Source organism: Otolemur garnettii, unplaced genomic scaffold (assembly GCF_000181295.1).
Source record: "Otolemur garnettii isolate 467f Iridium unplaced genomic scaffold, OtoGar3 scaffold00084, whole genome shotgun sequence".
Classification (NCBI taxonomy): domain Eukaryota; kingdom Metazoa; phylum Chordata; class Mammalia; order Primates; family Galagidae; genus Otolemur; species Otolemur garnettii.
Window position 1 is genome coordinate 264,655 of NW_003852479.1, and position 24,084 is coordinate 288,738.

At 42.1% G+C, this 24,084-nt stretch overlaps 1 protein-coding gene across 1 annotated transcript in view; it reads left to right on the top strand.

Moving 5' to 3' along the window:
* Window positions 1-3,665: 3,665 nt before the first annotated feature.
* Window positions 3,666-24,084, top strand: part of PPM1L (protein phosphatase, Mg2+/Mn2+ dependent 1L) — a 270,729-nt gene continuing 250,310 nt past the window's right edge. The window contains exon 1 of the mRNA XM_003794636.3: window positions 3,666-4,676. Coding sequence (XP_003794684.1) covers window positions 4,278-4,676 — 399 coding nt within the window. The 5' untranslated portion in view covers window positions 3,666-4,277. The remainder of the gene's footprint in view (window positions 4,677-24,084) is intronic.

Below are 24,084 nucleotides of genomic sequence, written 5' to 3' on the forward strand. Positions count from 1 at the left end.
TCACAAAACACAGAGGCTCTTCTTCATGAAATTTTGAAAGAGAATTTCCCAGACATCCCGAGGATTAGGACCTTAAGCTGGTACTAGGATATTGGTCACAGTCTAGTTTTTTGTTCAGTGGTGGGTTCACGGGGGTAGTACTTGTGATTGTTGTGCTTCATAACAATACTTGCACGCACTCTGTTATATGTATCTTTTAAAAAATTATACATATATAGGCGCATGTTGATGGAATATTAGTAAAAGAGTCCTACTCAAAACCCAGTATATATTTGTATGCAGATGGCAAGAACAATTTCAGAATACAGATCCAACTGCTAATTGGGAAATTTAAAAATGTGCAGAGAATTTTTATATGTATAAGAGTTTCATTTAAAATTTACGTCAGGGCATTTTAAAAATCATATTCATCATTCAGACGCTTAGATGATAAATCTCTTTACATATATAACTTTATATGAGGGAGAGGTGGCAGAAACGAAAATAGATGAGGACGTCATAAAATAATATCATATTAGATGATAGATTTGTTGGTTATCAAACCTTGATTTAAAGATTCTTAAATGCAGAGCTACAACTCTGAACATTTTTGGAGAATAAATTACTTTAAAATAATATTTTTTTTTATTCCAGGTTAATGTAAAGGTACAAACAACCAGGTCACAATATTTGAATTTGTTATGCAGGGTCCATCTTGTAGTTGTGTTCTGCACCCAAAGGAGAATAAATTACTTTTAAAAGCTTTATACTTAGTTTTTAAGTACTTGCAAGGCTGACACGAGTTAATTGGATAGTAGAAAATGATTAATTACCTGAAAATTATTTTGTCACTCTTCTTGTATCTTATGAAAAGCTAGGATTGCCATGAATTCTCTGTTCATTATTACCGTGTCATTTGTAATGGCAAAGTATTTGTATAATGCACATTTTATGGCACTTCTTTCCTCCCTATAAAATTCATACACTATTTTACGTTAGCAACAGATCTTTTAGGCTGTTATGTGGAGAAGAAGAATTTATTTGCACTTGTCTTCTGCCCCATATGTAAATACTCATGTTGCCGTGCTTGTCCCAAATGCTAAAATCAGAATTGTGGAATGAGAATCTGTATGTACTTTTACAGACTTCTGTAATGGAAATCTAGTGGAATGTTGCAGAGAAGTATAAGAATTAGACTAATCACCTCAGTATCACTGGGGAATAAATGTTAGAGCACTGAACTGGTGATTAGAGGAACCAAGTTGCAGTTTCCAACTGCTTATTTGCTAAATATGTAATATTCATTGACCATGTTTGTGCCTCACTCTCCTCACATTCATAAACAGGCAAAAGCCACTCTATCTTCCTTGGAGGAGTTTCAGGAGAAGGGATATAAATTGCTAAATATGAAAAACCTTTGTAATCTCAAGCAGTATGCAAATGTTACTTTGTCACTAGAAGGTCTTTTTGAAATTTCTCTAATATATTAAAATTCATAGTAAATTATAACAAAAGCTTATTGAGGCGTTTTTGAAATTGCCATGTAAACTACATGAATTTCTTAACAGAAATAGGAAAATGCCTCTAGGGTCTGTGTGAAAAATTATTTTATTGATTTTCACACAGATGAACTACTTAGGTGTAAATGTCAAAGCATATTTCCACATTATCTGGAGGATATTTAAATTTATTAATTAATTTGCCAAGTCAAGCTTTGCTATTTAACCTCAAGGGAGGCCAGTATGGTAATCTCTCTTCTTAGGTATGGAGGAAACACAAGTCGTGTTTCTCACAAGTGTCTATTCTGCTGTCAACCCTACATTAGGAATGCAGGGGACAGGCTGGATGGATCTCTGGGTTTGGAATTTTACAGCTACTGCAGGACCTAGTTTGACTTGTAATTTTGAAATGTTCACCAGCTTACCTGCCAGTTGCTTTTGGAGAAACGGAGTCACATACAGAAAAACTGAAAATGCACCCAAAAGCAATATGCTAATTTACAGCGAGAAATACTGTAAACTTATTTTCATACTACTACTAATGCATTACGTTTCGTTGTGTTCCTAAAGGCTTTTGAATTCATTATTTCACTTTAGATCCTCTTGACTACGGAATAAAATGAATTATTTTAAAGTATTTTATCTTCTCTATTTATCGGGTGGAAAATATCCAAAAGTGCAAAGCAATCCAGGAGACTATCTTAGATATAAAAAATAACATACTTTTAACAGTTCCTCATACATCTTCCGTCTTTTCTGTGCGTCTTTATATAACCGAGACCATAATGTATAAGTCATTTCAATGTTAAGTTTTCATTTTTTTTCTGGTTATGTTAGAAATGTATGCCTTTTGTAAAAACTCTGGGAAAGTCGTGGAAAACACACAAAAGCCTAAGACAGAAAATGAAAACTACATGTGATCTACTGTGGTTAACTGCTGTGAGCATGTTAGTATGTATTTCCTTCCAGTAGTTTTTATTAATTTTATTTTTTAAAAAACTCATCAGGATCATACCAAGGCAGAGTGCTTGGTGGGTACAGACACGGGCTTGGCTGGGACTGGAAGAAGATCAGCACTCTTCTTCCTGGACAGGGGTAGCGGCGTGAATGTTTTTCTTTAAAGCTCAGTTGCTCCAGTATCCTAACCCGACTTGTTCATTGTTCTTCCGATTCCCATCTTCGAGGCCCACCGGCCCCTGTCTACCTTTCAAATTATCCTCGATGGCTCCGCGGCCCTCACCTCTGCAGGTGGAAAGGCTCCCGCCCCCATAGCACCTTCTCGCCGGGTGACCGAGAGCTTCAAACCCAAACGGCAGGGTCAGAGCTCTCGCCCCGCGGCAGGGCGTGGACCCTCCTACCCCTGGAAGCATTGTGTCTCCCTCTGGAAGCTTTGTGTCTCCCTCTGGAAAGGTCGCGGCCAGGGAAGTCCTTGGTGGCTGCTGAGTCCCCTGCTCCAGGGTTGGCCGCTCTGAGAGGAAGGCCGTTCCTCGCGCCGGCCAAGGTTGTATCATCAGAGCGCACTTTTGTGGGCTCCGACTCCCCCCATTCTGCTGTTCTCAGGCTGGGAAGGCTGCTAGGCCCCGGGCGATCCCTGCAGGCCTCAGCTGCGGACCGCGGGCAGATCCCTTCCGACTCGATTTGCGAACCGGGAGAAGTGCGTCCCTTCTCGCTTGCCTTATGCCGGGCGAAGCGGGGACTGCACTACCGCGCAGCCTGCTGGAGGGGGGAACGCTCACGTGCGGCTGTCTCCCTCTCCGCGAGCGGCAGCGGCTCCGCGGAAACCAATACTGAGCCTACCCGCATCAGCTTCAAATTGTTCTGGGGGCCCGAAAAGGGGGCAGGAACGACCTTCCGCAAGAGCTAGGCAGAGGGCGCGCCTTTTCCCTCCCCCTGGGTCCACCTGGACTGCCCGAGCTGCCAGCACGCACCAGCTGCAGCAAACTTCCCCAGCCTCTGACAGCGCGGTGGGAGCATCTCAGGGGGTCCAGTCCCCGCTCCAGGGGCGGGACGGGGCGGGGCGAACGTGCGCGGGGCGGGGCGGGAGCGAGCTGGGACCGGAGGGAGCGCGCGAGCGCAGCCTAGCCGAGCCGAGCCGAGCCGAGCCCAGCCAGGAGGTGCCAGGGAGAGGCAGGCAGAGCCCTGCCGACCGCCTGCGGCTCAGCGCCCATCGTGCTGCGTTGTCAGGCTCCCGAAAAACTTTTATTCTCTGGGGCCCACCAGAGTGTGTGAAGGAATTGGAGCAATTGGCCGTCTCCTTGCTCCCTGGCAGCGACGACTGAAGAGACGTGCATCCCTCTCTTGCTGGGCTCTGGAACCCCCGAGCCTCCTCACCTGCTGATCGCTCCCCGGAGCCGCGAGGAGGCACCCCGGAGGGGCCGCGCGGGCGCCGGCGCCCCCGAACTCTCCCGCTCACCGCGGCAGACCTGCCCGGCGCAACTTTAACTTGATTCCAATCACTCATCACGGGCATCCGCAGCTGCTACCGCTGCTGCCGCTGCTGTCGCCGCTACGGCCGCGATCTCACAAAGAGGCTCAAAGAAAAGAGGCGAGGCGGCTCGGGTGGCAGAAAACGGCTTCTGGGCCGCTGACGCGGCGAGACAAAAGGGAAACTGCCTCTGCTCGCGCTGCGGGTTAGGAGCAGCCTGCCAGTCCGCCTCCCGGCCGGCCCGGTGAGCCTCCTGCCCCCACCCTTGGGCGCTGCTCCGCCTCCCTCCCCGCGGTTTGTCCCCGCAGTCTCCCGGACCGACGAGCCTTCCGGGCGCGCGTAGCTGCTGGTCGTTGGGGCTCTAGCGATAATAAATGATAGAGGATACAATGACTTTGCTGTCTCTGCTGGGTCGCATCATGCGCTACTTCTTGCTGAGACCGGAGACGCTTTTCCTGCTGTGCATCAGCTTGGCGCTTTGGAGTTACTTCTTCCACACCGACGAGGTGAAGACCATCGTCAAGTCCAGCCGGGACGCGGTGAAGATGGTGAAGGGCAAGGTAGCCGAAATCATGCAGAACGATCGACTCGGGGGGCTTGATGTGCTGGAGGCCGAGTTTTCCAAGACCTGGGAGTTCAAGAGCCACAACGTGGCCGTGTACTCCATCCAGGGCCGGAGAGACCACATGGAGGACCGCTTCGAAGTTCTCACGGATCTGGCCAACAAGACACACCCGTCCATCTTCGGGATCTTCGACGGGCACGGGGGAGAGGTAGGATTTCCCCGGGCTAGCTCGCTCTGTCTCCGCGCTCTCCTTTCTCCCCTCGCTCTCCTCGCTCCCGTTTCTGTGTGTAAACAAAAGGATGTAGCTTGCACCGCGGGGTAAGACCTGGGTGCCGAGGGGCGTGGTGACGACCTGGAGCCTTGCCAGGTAAATGCGGCCCAAGTTGCCAAAAACATTGCTGGATCCAGACTCCGGGGGCTGAGGGTTCACTTCTGCGAGGGAGAGTTATCGGCGGCATATTTCGTGTCTCTTTATATGAGGTTTCCAAGGCCGGAACCCACTAATGACCGCTGTTTAACAGTGGGGAGAATTAATGATTTCCAGTGAACTTTGGCCCCAGGCCTCAGTGCCCCTCTTCTAAGGTTTAATGCTGAGCTAGGTACAAAGAAAAAAAGATAATATCTTTTAATCTCCCCTTCTCTTTAGAGGAAAATACTAAAGCAGCCGAGCTGAGTGGGGTTCTTTGAGCGTCAGGGAAGCTGTTGACTCCTCCTTCCCATCGCCTTTGCTCTGGGAGGAATCCCAGGGGAGCTCTGCACCGCTTCCCAACTCTCCTCAACTTTGCAAGTGCAGTCGGGCCACTTGACAGGAGAGCCTGGCAGGTAGCCTGTTTTCAGTGGGATCTTGGTGCGGGACCGAGATGCCCCTGGTCTCTGTAGAGGCGGCAGTGCCCGCAGAAGAGGTGGTTCTCCTACCTCACCCTTGCGCCTTGGTGGGCGTGGGGGTGCAGACGTTCCCTGCTTCTAGAGTCTTTTGTTTGTGGTCCATCTGGGAATAAGAGAAGGGCCTAGAGCTGGGTTAGGCCCCTTCCCAGGTTTCTGCGGCACCAGGGTTGCGGCGCTGGGGCCCAGGTTTCCTGGAGGTCAGGGGAGGGTTGGATCTGACGCTTGCCATCTGCCCTGGGTGAGATGAGCGGTAAATGTGCCTCCAGCGCCTGCTCCAAAGAGCACCAGGTAGTCACCCTATCTCTTTCAGTAGACAGTGTGCTACATTTCACTGCGGTATACTCTTATTTTTTTTCTTGTCAGCATACTTTACCCCCCCTTCCTCTTTTTCATCGGCCCCCCATTCCCATTCAACTTACACACACACACACACACACACACACACACACCCCGGTCTCTTGGTGGGCTGTAGGGAACTGTAGGGATTGTCATTCTCCTTCAAGCATTTGCTTGTTCTTTGGCATTTGTTTTGGGTGAACATTGAGAAAGCTTTCAATTGGATATCTTATCTACATTCTCCACCCACCAATCTGCCAATCTTTCCATGATACTGTGTCTACCTGCCCTGTAAAACCTACTTTGCCAAGAATGACAAACTTAGTAGGAAAACTTATTTAGCAGAACTGAGATCAGTGTTGGCTATTTTCCATCCACACTAAGCCCTCTTACAGTCTGTCTTTCAGAATGACAGTTTCTCACCGGTTGTAATTTTGTTGTCTTTTGTGTCGTGTGGGCTTCCTCTCGAGTTGCACAGAGTAGATGAGAGATGGGATGTTAACTGAGAGAGGAGATGCTGCATACTTGGGTCAAAATATACTTAAATGACAAGGTTGCTGGTGTTATGACGGACTTGTTTTCTTGGCATAACAAATAATGTCTGTATTTTCATTTTTTGTGTCTAGACTTAGTGAGAGTAAAGAAAGCTGTGATCCTCACTTCTGCAAATCATTTAATAACAATATATTTATTGAATACTTTTACATTAAAATTGTTGGTTATTGAAAATCTGATTCTAATCTTAGAAAGCACAATTTTAATTTACGGGTCTGGATGTCATGTTAGTGTGGTGAAACTTTGGGTTGCAGTTATCTGAGTGTAATATATTGTAATGATACATGTAAGTGATAGGGTGATTTTTAAATTTTTTTAAGTTGATATTTTAAAACCTGAAATGCAGAAACAAATTTCAGGTTGAGAAAGTCCCCGTACTATCTAGTGGTAAATGTATCATCCAGATAAAGGACATGATAAATTGTTTTATTTTACTAAAAATATTTTATATGCACATGGATTTTCATTAAATTTTTTTCTGATAAATGAAAAGATGATCATTGTTAGCCAAACCATGAAATGCTGTTCATTGTGCCATATATTAAAAAAGCATGCTGTCTACAAGACAACTGATATTACCAAAATCTTTAAAAATAGAATAATTGTTTTCTCTATAACCTTCTACTATGTGTAGCTAGTTCATTCATTTTGGCTTTGTTCTAGGAAAAAGTACGGGAAGCGCTGTAATAGGAATTATTTAGATGCTATTTGGAGTGTGGTTATAACAACTGACATAATTTCTCTTTTGCTTTTTCTTTATATATCATTCAAAGAAAATCACGTCATCTAATTTTTGTCTTTTGCGTTGTTTGGCTCCTTTAACATTCACCAGAGGAGGGTGCCGCTGTTTGATCTTGCTATAGATCAAGTTATCTCCTTTCAGAAAAGGGGAAGCTTTTTCTGAACTTTCTATTATTTATATGTCTATATAAATAATACTCTAGAGAGTATATATATCTCCTTTTTCTAGAGTGGTACAGAAGATAAATGAGGGGTTTAATTTTATTTCTAATAATTCACACTAATAAGATGGGCCATATAAAAACAGTGCCCATCTCTGATTGTAGTGTTTTTTAGATCAGAAGGGTCCTTGAATATCCTTATAGATCTATTTCATCTTTGTATATCAATTTCATCTCATTATTTTTAGATGAGATGATGGCTGGAAAAGTCGTGACTTTCTTAGGGCTAGGTAGCTAGTTTTCACAGCCTTCAGTTTGTTAACCCCCTGAATATATTGTTTCGAATGCATATCCAGAGAGATAGCACCCTGGGGATGTAAGGGTGAATGAAATACAACCCTCATCCTCAAAAAGTTTCAGACTAGTAGGTGAAACAGACCCCTATGCCAAACAATGTAGTCATGGTGTGCTTAGGGTGTTATGGAAATGCAGGGAAGGTGAGTGGCCCAGGGAGAAAGACACGAAAGGTGTAGTTTATTGCAAGACTTGAGATCTGGCCTTGAATAATTTGCTCTGCCTTATGCTATACTGTGACCTTGGGCAGGTTGCTTAGGCAGCTTTATCCAGACTTTATTATCTAAAAAATAGGGATAATCATGCATGTAAGATGTACCCTCATCAATTCTATTATACCCTATTGAAAGAAGTACCTAACGGAGGGAAGGAAGTGGAAGAAGAAAGCTCAGGGACCAAGGAGTCTGCAGGGCTTGCAACAATATATAGGGGAGAGACTGTACCTGAGGGAGGGCTAACTGTGGTCACTAGAAGGATGTATGTTGGACAGGGATAGTGTAATTAGGTATCCCCCAAATGCTCTCTTTTTGCTATACTGAACTTGTGATTACTAATGAAGGATTCCAGGTATTGGAAACATTGAGAAAACAACATCCTGGCTTCAGGTGCAAATTTTCTTATTAGCAAAAAGGAATATTCTCTATGATTAATTAATAAATCGGTGTTTTGATTTGTAATTGAGCCTCTTACGAGTTGAATTATCAGGAACTAGTTATCTTGAGTTTATTTAACTGCAGTTTCTTTGTAAAAGGTATGTCTTTGGATGTGTTATGCTGAGGAACAGACTCTGGATGGCTGTAATTTCTTCTAGATGGATGAGGTCTTAAAAGGCCTTATCTCTGTCTTACAGGCCAGCTTCCTCTCTTGATTCCATTGGGCTCTTGAGACAACTAACCAAAATACCGTTGGTGGATGGTTGATTGTGTATGTATACATCTAAAGCTATGGCAGTGATGTTTTGTTACATAAGGTTGAAAAAATAAAAGATTAAAAAGAAAAGTTCAGATTATATCAATTGATGTGCAGAGGTTTCTTTTATTTTTTATTTTTTTGAGACAGAATCTTACTATGTTGCCCTTAGTAGAGTGCCGTTGCATTACAGCTCACAGCAACCTCAAACTCTTGGGCTTAAGCAATTCTCTTGCCTTAGCCTCCCAAGTAGCTGGGACTACAAGCGCCTAGCACAACACGTGGCTATTTTTTGTTGCAGTTGTCAAGTGGCCTGGGCTGGGTTCAAACCCGCTACCCTCGGTGTATGTGGCTGGTGCCGTAACCACTGTGCTATAGGTGAAGAGCCAAAAGTTTACTATTTTTAAAGTTTAAAAATGATTTTTTTTTAATCTAGGAAAATGCTTGTTTCTGTGCTTATCTATAGTTTTTATCCACAAGCAAAACGTGGTATTTTTGTTTCTGTGTTTATTTTTATTTACTTTTTATGCTATCAAAAAAAATCACTAATCTTTGGAGGCAGCTTTATCAATGTTCATGGATGAACCCTCCTAGAAGAATGGATTGGTACGTGCTCCATGTACTCATGGTCGTTACTGTATTAAAGATCTTATAGACCCTGACAGGTGACACACAGCTTGGCCATTGGTTAAAGCTTAGAGTTCTGTTTTGCGTCAGAGCACAGCTATACTTCAAGTGCCTGTCGGGGGCTGCAGTATTGAGGGACAGCACTTTTCAGAAGCTCAGAAAAGAAACTGCTTTGGAGGGTTGTCTAAAAGACATATAAAGTGTGATTCTTTAGATTATGGGTTTTTAACTTTTCTTGGGTCATGCTTTCCTTTGAGCATGTTATGAAACTACAGACATATCCCTTCAAAAAATGGACATGCAGATAAAATTGTTTATAATTTCAAAGACAAGCAGATGCCTGAAGCCTCTGGATTTCAGCTTAGTCTAGATAGAATAAAATCTGCTTCTGATGAATCTAGATCTGCCAGGAACTGTGTACTGGAACCCCTTCCTGCCTCCCTCCCTCCCCATCATTTACTGGCATTGACTTGTGTGCTGCCATTTGCCTGGGAAGGTTGTATGAGAAGTCTTCCGAAGCTCTGAAACCAGCCGCAAGGAAGTTGTTGAGGACCTTATTTATTACATTGTTTAGTATCACCCTAATGAGGACAAAGGGAGAAATAGTACTTGAACACCTTTATGTGCTCATCGTAATTATGTAACTGGATCATCTGGAGTTTGCTGGCTACTGGAAGTATTAAGAGCCCAAACTCTGACCTACCACTAGCAAATGTGCAGACTTCCCTGGAGTATATGTTCCTCTGGTACGCAAACCTTACTCCCTTATCTTTCCTACATTCATTTTTCCTCTATCCCATTTCTCTTTCTTCTGTGAGGTTATTTTATCATGTGTGATTGTATTTATGTAAGTTTCACTGGATCCTTTGAAATAAGATATTGTTCTAAGTAAATAAATTGTGAGTGGCACAGCAAACGATCTGCTTTTTAGACATTACAGCTGCTGTTAGTAAATGTTTGACTTCTACATTATCATGTACATGAGGCCCAGGGATTTAGTGTGAACAAATGCCTTATGGTTTAAGAGAAAATTGCAGATTATTTTAGCTAAAAGTGGCATATCAAAATTTCTGCAAAATTTTCTTTTTCGGTGAAACTCCTTCTTCTGTGCCTGAGCGTAGGAACCTCTTTGTAGATGACTGCAGCAGCCTGACTGCTGACGCTGGTATGTCTTCTGAAAAGGTTGTCAAGACATTCGGTTGAATTAAGGCAACATTTCCTGGTTAGTTTGCCTAGTGTGGAAAACCGTGTTATGCTCTTTGTGATGTTCAAACACAAATCAGTGCATTCTGTGCCCTCAGGGAGCATTCTATCTACTTGGAGAGATGAGCTTTGTAAAAGTACCAGAGCTACAAGGTGCACACTGCCTACAAGTGTGTGTTGACTCGACAGAGGGAATTGGGAGAATTTTGAAGAGGAACTGATGTTTGATTATAACCTAGCATTTCAGAAGACAGAAATTAGGTGGAGGGAGGAAGAGAAGATGACATTACAGGTTAAAGAAAAAATATGGACATAGTATGGAGGGAAAATGCAGGTGCAGCTGGAGGACTGGCGGGCGGTCCCATGGGTCAGGTGCAGCTTCCCCAATGGCAGTCATTCCAGAAGCCCATTCATTGTTTTTTTCCATGTTCAAGTACCCTGTGTGTTTTGATATCTTTAGGAATTGTCTTTAGGCTCGGCATCAGTAATTCAAGTGGCTAAGGCGCCAGCCACATACACCAGAGCTGGCAGGTTTGAATCCAGCTCAGGCCTGCCAAACAACAATGACAGCTACAACCAAAAAATAGCTGGTGTTGTGATGGGCGCCTGTAGTCCCAGCTACTTGGGAGGATGAGGCAGGAGAATTGCTTGAGCCCAGGAGTTGGAGGTTGCTGTGAGCTGTGATACTACGGCATTCTACCCAGGGCAACAGCTTCAGGCTCTGTCTCAAAAAACAGAAAGAAAAAAAAAGAATCGTTTTTAGATGAACTGTTTTTTTCTTAAGCCCAACAGAATGTTGGAAAGATAACTATTTTTAAAAGTTACATATATTTATTTGAGAAAGAAACTTCACATCAGCACTGTAGTTAGAAAATCCACGAAATGAAATTTTTAGTCTTTAACTTGCCAAGAAGCTGCCTTCATCTTGATGGAGTAGAATGATTCTAAAAAGCGTTCTCTAGTAGTTTCTGGTTGCCTCTTGAGTTCCTGAGACCCCTTCCCCTTGCTTTTTGTGAGCCAAAAAGTGGCATTTAAAATTTAATTGTCAGCTGTAATTTGGGGTAGGAAGCTTGCTTGTTCCCTCTGCAGTGAAGGATACTCAGTGAGGCTGCTCTTTGATGAGCTCAGGTTTGGAGTGTCTCTTTCTAGTGTGATTCATGTGGTCGACATTCTTTGTGTAACACAGCTTCATAGGAGACCCAGAATCTTGGGGAATTCCAATGTTCCAGCAGAAATTCCATCTACATTTTTAATGCTGGTAAGTGGGAAGATATTATAGAAATGAGCCTGATTTTTTTTTTTTTTCCTAGCTTAGCTTTGTAAAGTAAATAACTCACAAGGTTTGATACTTGAATCATTATCAGTTACCACTTGGGATTTACTTACAATGATAAAATGTGCCAGCATGCTGGAGCCACCGTTGAGGAGCTTTGGCCTGGGGTTTGGGGTGGACACAGGTAGGATGAGTGGAAAGGTGGCTGGAACAGTTGCTAGCACTGATATTGAAAGCCAAACCCAGGAGCCTGGGCTGTGTTCTATAAATACTGGAGCACCGCCATGTATTTGGAGCTAAGGAGGGGCATAAAATCCATTCTTTTGCAAGCCTGTTCCTTTAATCTATTTAGAGGATTGATTTGAACCCACAAGATAGAATGGTTAGAGGGGAGGATTGTTTGGGAAGCCTGGGCCGGAGCAGTGAAGATGAAACCCAGAGGTGTGGGCCATTGTAGAGACGAGGGTGAGGATGGAGCGGATACCCCAGAGGTAGTAAGACTGCTATCAGTGTTGCTATAACTTTTTATTACTATTTATTTATTTGTTTGAGACAGAGCCTCAAGCTGTCCCCCTGGGTAGAGTGCCGTGGCATCATAGCTCACAGCAACCTCCAACTCTTGGGCTCAAATGATCCCCTGCCTCACCCTCCCGGGGACCACAGGGAGGGAGGTCCCATAACTGGGACCACAGGCACCCGCCACAATGCCTGGCTATTTTTTGGTTGCAGCCATCATTGTTGTTTGGTGGGCCCGGGCTGGATTCGAACCCACCACCTTAGGTGTATGTGGCTGGCGCCTTTAGCCACTTGAGCCACAGGTGCCGAGCCTTATTACCATTTAAATAATTCTACTTATTGAATATCAAATAAGTGCAAGTTAAATACTTCAAAATAAATTAATTTAAAATCATAAAAATAATGTAACTACCTGATAGAAAAGAGAAAACATTCACTCCAAATCTCATTACCCTTTCACATCCACTGTTAACAATTTTGGTGTGTTACTTGATGAGTTTTTAAAATATACATTTTAAATATAATTTTACATAGTTATAATGATACACATATAGTTTTACATCTTGTTGTTTTTACTTTATATAATCCTATACATATTCTATTATTTTGCTACATAATTCTTTATATTTTATTTAATTTTTTATATTTTCATTTCTAATGTATTTTTTAGTGATAGAGTAATACATTTATTGAATGAATATTTGTAAATTATCCAACTAACTCCTTATTGGCATACATTTAGATTCCTCTAACTTTTCATCATTGTCAATAACATTGTTATAAATATTTTCGTGCATGGATTATTTCTCTAAGGTAGATTTCCCGAAGTAGGAATTCTGGATCAAAGGAGAAATACAGATACTACCATTATTGGTAGTAGTAAAAATGATAATAATGCCTCACATTTATTGGGCATGTATTGTTAGGTGGGCCAACCTAACTCCATCTTAGATCTGGAAAAAAGCGTAATTTGCCCTGGGTCTCACACAGCTGATAAATGATGCGGTTAGAATTTGAAACTGGGATTCACCCTGACTGCTACCTGTCAGTGTTTGTGGACGCTCCACAAGTCAGTTAATATGGGCAACAAAGTGCTGATAGGATCATTTCCAGGACATTGCCTCGTCTTCTCATTTTGCTTGGCAGGAATTTAGGCTTCTTGTCCGACTGACCGTATGACTCTGTAACACGTGGTGGTATTCCTAAAAACTATGCTACAAACCATTGTAGGTAGATGTTGTAAGTACCTGGGAAGTCAGAAGTCAGAGCAGGGGGTGCCTCACATTCAAACAGCCATTCTCATCTACCCCTGCCCTGACTTTGCTGGAAGAGTCTCTGTCCCAATGTAGAGAAGAATCTCTAACATTTTTGCCTTTTGGCTTATGAAAAGCCTGCATGGAAGTTACAGTGGCATTGGCATAGCCTATCATAATAAACAAAAATGATTTTTGTTTTATTTTAATGTTCCAAAGGCTTGACTTTAGGATAAATATATAGGGATATGCACCTGTTTGCATAGTTTCTCTGTGTACTGAAGTGCTGACAGCTTTCATTTCTTTTTGATGACCAAAATGATTTCCATTTACATATGTAGTGGTTCATTTTAAATAACAAAATACCATTTTCTCATTTGTTTGTAATACCGAGTTGGTATATACTTCGTTTAAGTATATACTAGTTCTATATTTCCATTCAGGAAGGCTACTTAATATATTAGTTTCTTAGCCAACCTTAAGTCAAGCTAAGCTTTGGTAATGGCTAGTTATAGTCTGTTTCTATATAAATCTTCAAAGAGACAGATTACATAAAGAAAGCTATAAAATAGTTAATGGAATGATAATCCCTTTTCTGGCTTTCTTTTATAGTTATAGGGGCTCCTTCAAAGAGTACAAAGCATTTTTAGTAAATATTCACGTAGATAATAATCATACATACTGATAAACTGATACCCTTTCCATAAAGTTGAAGTCTGTGCTGTGAAAAGCTATGTTTAAAATGTGAAGATATAATACTTCTGAAAAACAAATCTACAAGACTTGATCATTTGATCTCTCTGGAGATATTTGTTCTCCCCCCCTTCTTTCTTGAGAATAGGGCTTAATTGAATGGAACCTTAGATACCTCCAACTTTTCTAGAGTGAGGGAGAGCTTTGGTAATTGAATCTATTCAGAAGGAGACTTACCCTACTTTTTGCCCATTCTTAGCACATGGGGAGTTCCTGTCTAGTACGGGGTCTCTTACTGTTGACCCTGTTAGGGACCATTGCATACAATAGTGCGAAGTGTACACTGTTTAGAGATGCCAGGTAGAGACATATGTTTCCTAATGTTTGCAGAAGAATTGTCTGTTCCCTAAACTAGGCATCTGTGGGTCTGCAGTAACTTAGAAACTTTTCTAGTTTGTACAGCAGTAAAAAGCTGTACTTCTGAGATTCACATCTTTCTACCGTGTCATCCATCCTTTCTGCCTCCCGTGTTCTGCTCTTGTGTGAGTAGCCGACAGATGATCTCTGTATGTGTTGTAGTTGATGAATCAAAGACCGGTTACCTGTCGCACATCATGTCAGCAAGCCCTGTGACTTCTCTGGGGGAGTGAACAGTTACGTCATTTGCTTTTCAATATTACTATTCTAAGTTTTGGTCATTATAAATCTGAGTGGGAATTTAATGTGCTGTAGAAGTAAATATTAAATATTTTAGTCATATTTTTAATAGAGTTTCTATTGGGCACCGTTCTGACCAGCAAAGTTTTAAATCTAAAAAATGCTGTTTTTAAAAAATTTTATTCTCTTAGTTATGTAATTGTCACAGGGCAGAAACTGTTTTGTTATGATAAGTTTAGACTATTTTTAAAAATCTAGTAAGGGGGGCAGTGCCTGTGACTCAGTGAGTGGGACGCCAGCCCCATATACTGAGGGTGGTGGGTTCAGGCCCGCCCTGGCCAAACTGCAACAACAACAAAATAGCTGGGTATTGTGGCGGGCACCTGTGGTCCCCGCTACTCATGTAGCCAAGGCAAGAGAATCACCTAAGTCCAAGAGTTGGAGGTTGCTGTGAGCTGTGACGCCACGGCATTTTACCGAGGGTGACAAAGTGAGACTGTGTCTCTAAAAAATAAAAAGAAAAAAAAATCTGGTAAGGGTTTTCATTTATCTTTTCAATTAAATAACTTTCACTTAAATTGGTTGCTGGACATTTTCTGGCCAAATAAGTCTCTTTTTTTTTTTTAAATTAAATGTTAGCCGTGTACATTAATGCAATCATGGGGTACAGTGTGGTGTTTTCATATACAATTTGAAATATTTTCATCAAACTGGTTAACATAGCCTTCATGTCATTTTCTTAGTTATTGCATTAAGACGTTTATATTCTACTTTTAGAAAGAATCACTTGTACCCTTGTAAGATAAACCATAGAGGTGATCCCACCAATCACCCTCCCTCCACCCATCCATCCCCCTCCCCTCCCCCAAATAAGTCTCTTAATGACAATGTCAGGATTTTTTTGGAAACTGAGATGAAGTAGTATCTATGATCATACTGTTTATCTCTTTGCTGCCTAGAATGAATTAAATTTTCCATAACAACTGATTTGCACAGGTATATGGTAAATATGAGTGTTCCAGAGTTTGAGATTAAGGAGTTTTTGCTTTTGGTTTAGCGCTTAAATGTTTTTCTAAATTTCTGTTTAGAAAGAAGATAAATTTCCTTCTTGGATAGGTCTGGCAGGGATTTTTGAATTGTCACATAATCCAAATTTAGTGTCTAAGTTTTGCAGCTACATGAAATATCTATTTTTAAAGATTTTCATCAAGGAGATTCCACATTGTCCATAGAGGATTTTATTTTTTGTTTATAATCTTTTCTATCAAGAAATTCATCTTTATATGGGCATGAGGTCCCTGTGGTTGAAGCCCATGTTTCTCAGTCTGTCCTCAACACAGAGAGATAAATTAAGATTAGGTAGTTACCATTTTTAAGTCAGTAAAACCACTATAATTAAAATTTTCTTTCCTCTTCCCCACATTACATAATTACATCATATTTGTAAGAGAAGTACTCATCTCCAAAAAAAGGAGATACAGTGTAATTTCTACCAAAGACAGAATAACTTCCAGATGATCAATAGTTGTGCTTCAAAGGAGCAACGATAGATCAATAGGGCCAGTGAAGGAAATGTCCTCTCCCAGTGGGGTGGTTTTGCCTTTTACGTCCACTGTCGGAGGCTTACACTGCAGGTGCACACCTACACAGTGCGTTATCTGGAATAGTTTGGCAGCAAGTGATGGGAAACTCAAGTGGGAGCAGCTTGGACACCAGGGACAGTTATGAGCCCCACATCCCAGAAGGCCCGGAAGTGGATTTTTGGTCGAGCAGCTCTGTGACTTTACGGCTCTTGTTCAGTATCTCAGAATACGCCTTCCCTTTTCCCTCGTGGTTGCAGGCTGCAATACTTCAAACCACTGTAGCCATCTTTGTGTAACTACATCCAGAGACATGTGAAAGCAGCTCTGTCTGGCCTGTGTTCTTTAAGCCTGAGGGAAACCTTTCTAGAAAGTATTCCTCACTGTAGGCTAGAGTTGTGTTGTGTTTTGCGTCTGTGCAGCTGCAGGGCTATGAATATGATCAGCGCCATTAACTCTGACCCATCGTAATTCCCCCCAGGTCTGGGGAGGAGCCCTGCCCCCTGTGCAGGACATGGCAGCCTGGGAAGGTGAGTGAGGCTGTGCTCTGTTAGTGAGGAGGAAGGGAGGTGGGAATGGCTGTCAGGTGGGTCACACAGGTGGGAAGTGGGTTTAGACAAAGTGGCCTGGAACATTCCTTGTTCTGCACTTCAATAACAGAATGGGGACATACACGGACATGGGGGAATTCAACTTTAGAGGCTTTAGAAAAGGCTAAACCATCTTATTTTTGGATTGGGTTAAGGGATGGTTTTGCCTAGGAGCTGAGATTGGTATTTTAAGGTCTCAAAAAGTCTTAAGAAACTACGAGTAAGTAATGTTCTAACTCAGGTTTTCTCTCTGTTCTGTGTGGACTAGCAATGAGGAGGGGTCTGAGGGTTTGGGGAACAAGGTAAGTTTTAAAAATCTACTATTTAGTATAGTTAATGCTGCTGATAAACATGGAAGCAACCTGCAGTTCTGCTGGCTCTGTTTCTATTTTACTGTCTTCTGTTTTAGACAGCGAAACAGCATTCTTGGTTGCATCCATCAGGATTTTTATCCCTTAATTATTATATATTGTTAAGTTTTGTTATTTTCTTGTAAAATATTCTAATGTACTCCAGGCCAAAGAAGGGATTCCTAGGAGGGCAGGATTTTTCCTACTCATTCTGAAGGGAGACAACCATGGTCTAGGCTACAGTGAGAGGTGAGCATGGCAAAGATTTTTTTTTTTGTAGGCCAAACAAATGCACTTGGAGTCGATTCTATGTGTGAGGATGGGAACTCAGCCTGCTGCGGTGCTAGAAATTGATTATAAGGAGGTCGTCTTTTCATTATGCTATCATTTTATAAAAGGGCTTACTGACTAAACTTTCTATTTAGCTTTGATAACTTTTCTGGTGATTCATTCTTTCATTCTGTTTCTAGATTTTTGGGGGGGGTTTGATTTAAGATATGCAGTCATATTCCTTACAAATAATGTAATTTTGTTTCCGACTTTAGGATAGTTATTTGTCTTATTTTTGCGTGCTGCCTCATTCCATTAACTAGAAGGAAGTAACAGAGCAATGTTCTGTACTAGTGATGATCGTGGGCGCTTTCATGTTCCTATATTTAAGGTTGTTAAAAAGTTTGAGATAAGGGGAGTGTGAAGTGTCTTCAGTTTATGGGTAACAGGGTGAAGTGTCTTTATAGGTATGATGAAAGAGGAAAACCAGTGGAGAAGTTAGAGCCCAGAAGAAAGGATATTCAAGGTACAGTAACACAGACTTAATAATCGCAGGAACGGTCTAGATCTCAATGTATATGTGGTGCTGAAAACTAGCGTGCGTTGCTTACAGGAAGGGAAGACTAAGCACTGTCTTTTTTTCCTTTGAGAAAAATTATTACCAGTGGTTTTATCTCAGGGAAATGACTTAGGAAACATTAGTCTAAATAGCAAGAGACTGACTGTACAGGGCACTGGCCCTGCAAGCTGAGAGGACCCAGCAGGAGAGACTCGGGAACCCTCCTCCTGGTCAGAGCAGTGGCAAGGCTGGCATGGAGCTCGGGGGCCAGCTTGCCCTGGCATTTCTGCCACTTTTGGTGAACGTCGTCCTGATTTTTTCTAGGATGTTTTTGTGTTTAAATCCTTGCCCTAATTTCTACTACCTGTCCTGTAGGAAAACTTTGGCTTCTTACAGAAGAGTCTCACATAGAATGGGATAGGTCCTAAGTTGGTATAAAAGACAAAAATCATGTCTAGTTAAAAATTTTCTTGCAAGATCCCTCAGATTGCTCATAAAAAACAGTACACGTGATTTTTTTACATCTTATTCTGTAGAGTAATATGTGGTTATAAGTGTATAATATCTAAAGTTAAGGGTTATAATACATATTGTAAGTATATAATATCTAAAGTTAAGGTTTATAATATATATTATAAGTGTATAATATCTAAAGTTAAAGTTTATTTCAAAGGGTAAAGTATAGACATATAAAACATAGTTTTATAGCATTTCAAATGATATGAAAAGAGCATTTTGAATTTGTATAAATTTGTGAATGGTAACATTTCACTGTGCCTTCTCTAAGATAATAGAATAAGTAGTTGAGTAATATTTTGAGATTTTCAGGAACTTCGTCTCCCTCTTTTGTCCTCCCTCAGACAGGGAACTGCCCTGTTGCCCAGGCTGGAAGACAGTGGTATCGTCACAGCTCACAGCAACCTCAAACACCTGGGCTCCAATGATCCTTCTGCTTTGGCCTCCTGAGTACCTGGGACTGACAGGCAGATGCCACCATGCCCAGCTAGTTTTTTTCTATTTTTTTTTTTTTAAAGAGAAGTTCTTGCTGTGTTGCTCAGGCTGGTCTTGAACTCCTGGCCTAAAATAATCCTCCTACCTCAGTTTCCCAAAGTGCCAAGATTACAGTTATGAGCTACTGTGCTTGGCCAATATATATTTCTATGTGTGATCACTTTGAGGAAATTTAGTCTCTGTAAGTTTTTTTTTGCAGTTTTTGGCCAGGGCTGGGTTTGAACCCACCACCTCCAGCATATGGGGCCAGCACCCTACTCCTTTGAGCTACAGGTGCTGCCCTAGTCTCTGGAAGTTTTAAATATACAAAGTAGAATAAACATGTGACTTTCTTGAGTTAGGAGTAAGATTGATTTATCCTGATTATTTTTTATAGTCAATTTTAGGAAGATAATTATAATGCCATATTGAATGCTTTATTTTTAATCTAAGTGCCAGTCATAGCTTTGACACCAGATGGGAAAGTAGAATGGGCATTCAGCCTGGTAATTTATATTCTTAAACACATAGAAAAGTTTACACTTGCTATTTTTTCTTGCCTATGGCTTGAACCCCTGGGGGATTTTATCCTTCAGCCATTTCAGAAGAGAGACCAGTTGGGGATCCTGACTTTTTCTCTATTTTCCTTACAAGTCTTCTGAGCACCAGGACTAACCTGTAAATGTTTGGTCCTGGGTTTGTCCAAGAGTGAGACTCACAAAGGAGCAAATAACTGTTGGAAATGCAGCTCTTATTTTTAGCATCTAGGGGGTCCGAGCGTCTGCTGCTGAAAAAAAATCATAGGGGTAAAGTACCGGGACCCTGACAGTGGCCAGAAAGGCTGCATATGTTTTTGTATTAGAGCCACGGGGCCTGCTCTGTTTCACGGAACTTCATAGGGACAGAAACTGTTTATCCCCAAGGGATTATGTAATGCAAACAGATTTAGACATGAAAGAGTACAGGCAGGCATGTACTTTGGAAATCTTGCTTAAGAGAGAATTCGTTCATGAAGGATAGCTAGTTTTATTTTTTCCTCTCAAATATAGGCTAACAGGGGGAGTGCCCAGCCAATGTTCTAGTTTGACCAAGAGAAACCCTCACCCCAACCCCTTCCCAGCTTCACAGCGGCTTTATCTTAGATGGAGAAGGATACCTACTTTCTTCATTTAAAAAAATTTTAGCATTGAGAAAATATTGTCTAGTACACAGTTAATAATCAGATTTTGCCAATTGCTCCAACCATTCTTTTTAAAAACAAGTCTTTGTAGGGGTGTATGCTTTTGAGAAGAATGACTGGGTTGCATGATAGGTATATGTTAACTTTATAAGAAACTGCCGAACTGTTTTTCCAAGTGGTTATACTATTTTACATTTTCTGTTCTTTAAAAAAATTGTATTCTATGCAGGTATCCAATTCCAGTTTGTAAAATTTCAAAATAACAAGGGGGATATAATGGAATACTATTCAGCCACTAAAAAAGATGGGGGCTTTACATCTTTTGTATTAATCTCGATGGAAGTGGAACACACTCTTATTAACAAAGTACCATGAGAATGGAGAAGCAAGAATCCAATGTACTCAATTCTAATATGAAGGCAATAGATGATCTAATACAAGGGGAGGGGGAGGGGAATGAGGGATTGGCGAAAGGGAAGGAGAGAGGGGATGGGGTTATGGTGTATGGCACACCTCTTGGGGGGTGGGACACAATTACAAGAGGGACTTTACCTAATAACCTCGATCACTGTAACCTAATCTTTGTACCCTCAATGAATCCCAAACAAACAAACAAAAATGCAAACGTTGTAACCTAAAAAAAAAATAATAAGGGGGTACAAATGTTTTTTATGTGTGGATACATTTTATGATGTTTAAGTTGGCATTTCAGTGCACCCATCGCCTGAATAGTGTTCCCTGTACCCCATAGGAAGGTTTTTAGTCCTCTCCCCTCTCCCTCCTCTTCTTGATTTCCAGTGTGTGTGCCTATTGATTAGCTCTCAATTATTAGAGAGTACATTTTCATCAAGTATGTGAGAGGTCTAGTTGCCCCACGTCCTCACCAACCTTTTAAATTTTAGCCCTTCTGGTAGGTATGGAGTGGTATCTTAGTCTAGTGTTAGTTTGCATTTTTCTAATGACTAGTTGAGCAGTTTTTCTTCATCTGTTTGGAAGATGGCCCTGTTTTAAAGACAGAGGAATGGTTGTCAAATCATGGTTATCTTGTAAAATCTGACTTTCGTCCTTCCCTCTATAATGTGAGTGAAAAGGGAGAAAAAGAGGTAAAAAGGAAAGGAGTGACTGGACATGGTCCTCTCACTGAAGGGGAGCGTTTCAGGAGCACAGCCTAGAAATAAGAAGTGTTGAGAGGTTGTGTCAGGCAACCAAGGACTCAGGGGAAACAAGAAGGGTGGATGCGAAGGATTAGAGCTTGTGACCATTAAAGGTAATTTGTGTTATTGGATTCTTTTGATTTCTTAAGGCCTTGTTATCTTGTACTCTAGGTTAGAAATTTGAATGAAACTTCCCTTAGAAGAGTGTTTGGAAAGTGTAATCTGCATGCACTGTTCTGCTTTCTTTCCACTGAACTCATTTCCTTTTGCCATTTGATACTTTTATGAATCTGAGTTTTTGTAAGTCTCCCGGGACTTCATGAATTGCCATATATGAAGGCCTGTTTTCAGCCCTCATCTTATTTGATTTTTTTGTAGGCCCTGACTTTCTTGACCGCCTCTCTTCCTGAGCTTGCCTCCTTGGCCTTGTGGTTTTCTGCTCCTTCTTTGACTGTGAGGGCTTCACTTCCTTCACAAACCTGGGTTTCTGGAAGGGTTGTGGTTGGGGTGTTTGTCTCAGTTTCTTTCTTTGCATCAGAATCTTTGTATCTTCTTGGGTTTGAACCATCCTTCCTGAGCACAGAGCTCTCTTTCCCTTCTAGAGCCCACATCTTGATGAGCTAATCTCACATTTTCTTTCTGGCTGGCATATTGATAACTGTCAGAAACCAAGTTCGCCTCCCTGTTCCTGGATTAATTTTCTCCCCAGAGCTGTCCTTTCCTCTCGTGGTGTCATTATTCTCTCAGTCTCCCACTCTTGAAACTGCCGTGCCATCTTTTGCTTTTTCCCTCTTCACTCAAGGCCTTGGGACTTCTCAGTGCCTCTGGTCCCTGCTCCACCTGCCACCATGCTAAGTCAGGCTATCATCACTCCATTCTAGGATCGTGACTGTGACGTCCTGCCACTTTGTCTCTGGTCTCTCTCTTCTTTGATCCACTCAATGATGTCGCTGATAGATTCATCTTTTAAACACACTGGATTGAATGTACATTGTTTCTTTTTCAAAAATCTCTGATTCCAGCAACCATGATTTATTTCTGTGAAATTTGTTTTTTGCGTTCTTCTAAGAGCATCTCTGACAACTTTACCTTACTCAGTCTTACCTTGTGTCAAAACTTCATTAAAGCAAAATTTTTGGTCTGTTATTCAGTGAATACCTGCTAGATATACAAGCCCGCTGCTGCCACCTTGTTAGCGCTGTACCATCCTTTGAGAGTAGAGTCCTAAGGCCCGGGGGCTGCAGACTGAACAGGTCATGGCCTGTTGGGAACTGGGTCACACAGCATCACCGCCTGAGCTCTGCCTCCTGTCCCCTCCACCCGCATTTGCCACACTCCCCTCCACTGTGTGGAAAAATTGTCTTCTGTAAAACTGATTCCTGGTGCCAAAAAAGTTCTGGTTCATAGCCTGTTAGGAACCAGGCCAAGTGGTGGGGATGTGAGTTTGGTCTGTCTTACTACTGTTCATGGAAAAATTGTCTTCCATGAAACCGGTCCCTGGTGCCAAGGAGGTTGGGGACCTCTGCTATGGGAGACTTCTCGTTTCTCGTTCCCATGGCTGCATCTACTCCTTAGTTCAAGGTTGCCCTCAATTTCCGGCTCTTCCATGAAGACTTGCTTGGTATCATGTCAGCCTTAAGTTGTCATTTCCTCCTTTGAATTTACTGTCTGTTCACGAAATCAGACATTCTGTGTTGCTGTTCTTTTTTAAGGTACTTTTCCTCTCCAGCCAGTTTTCCCTTGAGTTTCGTATCTGTTAAGTCCCTGGGGTGCACCTGGCACTGCTCCAAGGGCTTGTGTTCTGGTGACAGTGGTGCCTAGGAACGAAAGGCCATACCAGGCCGCGTGATTGCGTTTTCCATCACTCACCCCACGTGTCTGTTGGAGGCCACGGGACTTTGCTCGTTCTGACTGTGGAGCATCCACCATGTTCTCTCACAGATTCCTCATGGGCCTTTGAAGCAGCAGTTATCACCCCCATTTCACAGTTGGGGAAACTGCAGCTCAGACTGCTGTGTGTCTAGGGTGATAGAACTGCTGTGGGGCAGACCTAGGATTAAAATGATTCCAAAAGCTGCCCTCTTCCCTGTACCCTACTGTTTTATGCTGGGCGGCAACAGGCCTGGGCTGGTCAGGTGTTCCCCTGGGGATTGTGCCCTATCGAGCATTGCCGATTCTCTGTGGTAAATAACTCAAGTTTATGGAAATGGCGTTAAGGAGATAAGGACATTTATTTATTTTTTTGAGACAGAGTCTCAATTTGTCGCCCTCGGTAGAGTTCCATGGCATCACAGCTCACAGCAACCTCCAATTCTTGGCCTTAAGCGATTCTTTTGCCTCAGGCTCCCAAGTAGCTGGGACTACAGGCACTGGCCATAACACCCGGCTATTTTTTATTGCAGTTGCCACTGCTGTTTTAGCTGGCTGAGGCCATGTTCGAACCCACCACCCTCGGTATATGGGCCTGGTGCCCTACCCACTGAGCCACAGGTACTGCCCAGGAAATAAAGAAATTTAATTACACTGTTCACTCATATTTATTTTCCCTATTTTTCTCATTACCTCTTCAATTTGTCGACCCCAAAGTCCTTTTAATAATGACCAAGAAAAATGCAGATTAAATAGGTATCTAGAATTCTGAAGGTTATTCTAGGTAAGTAGTTTTCATCAGTTTGACAGGTAACTGTTTCTGGTGTAAGGCAGAAGTTTGAGGACGGGGCTGGCTCCTCAGAGGAAGCTGCGGAACATTCTCACATTTAATTCAGTCTGCTGCTTAGAAG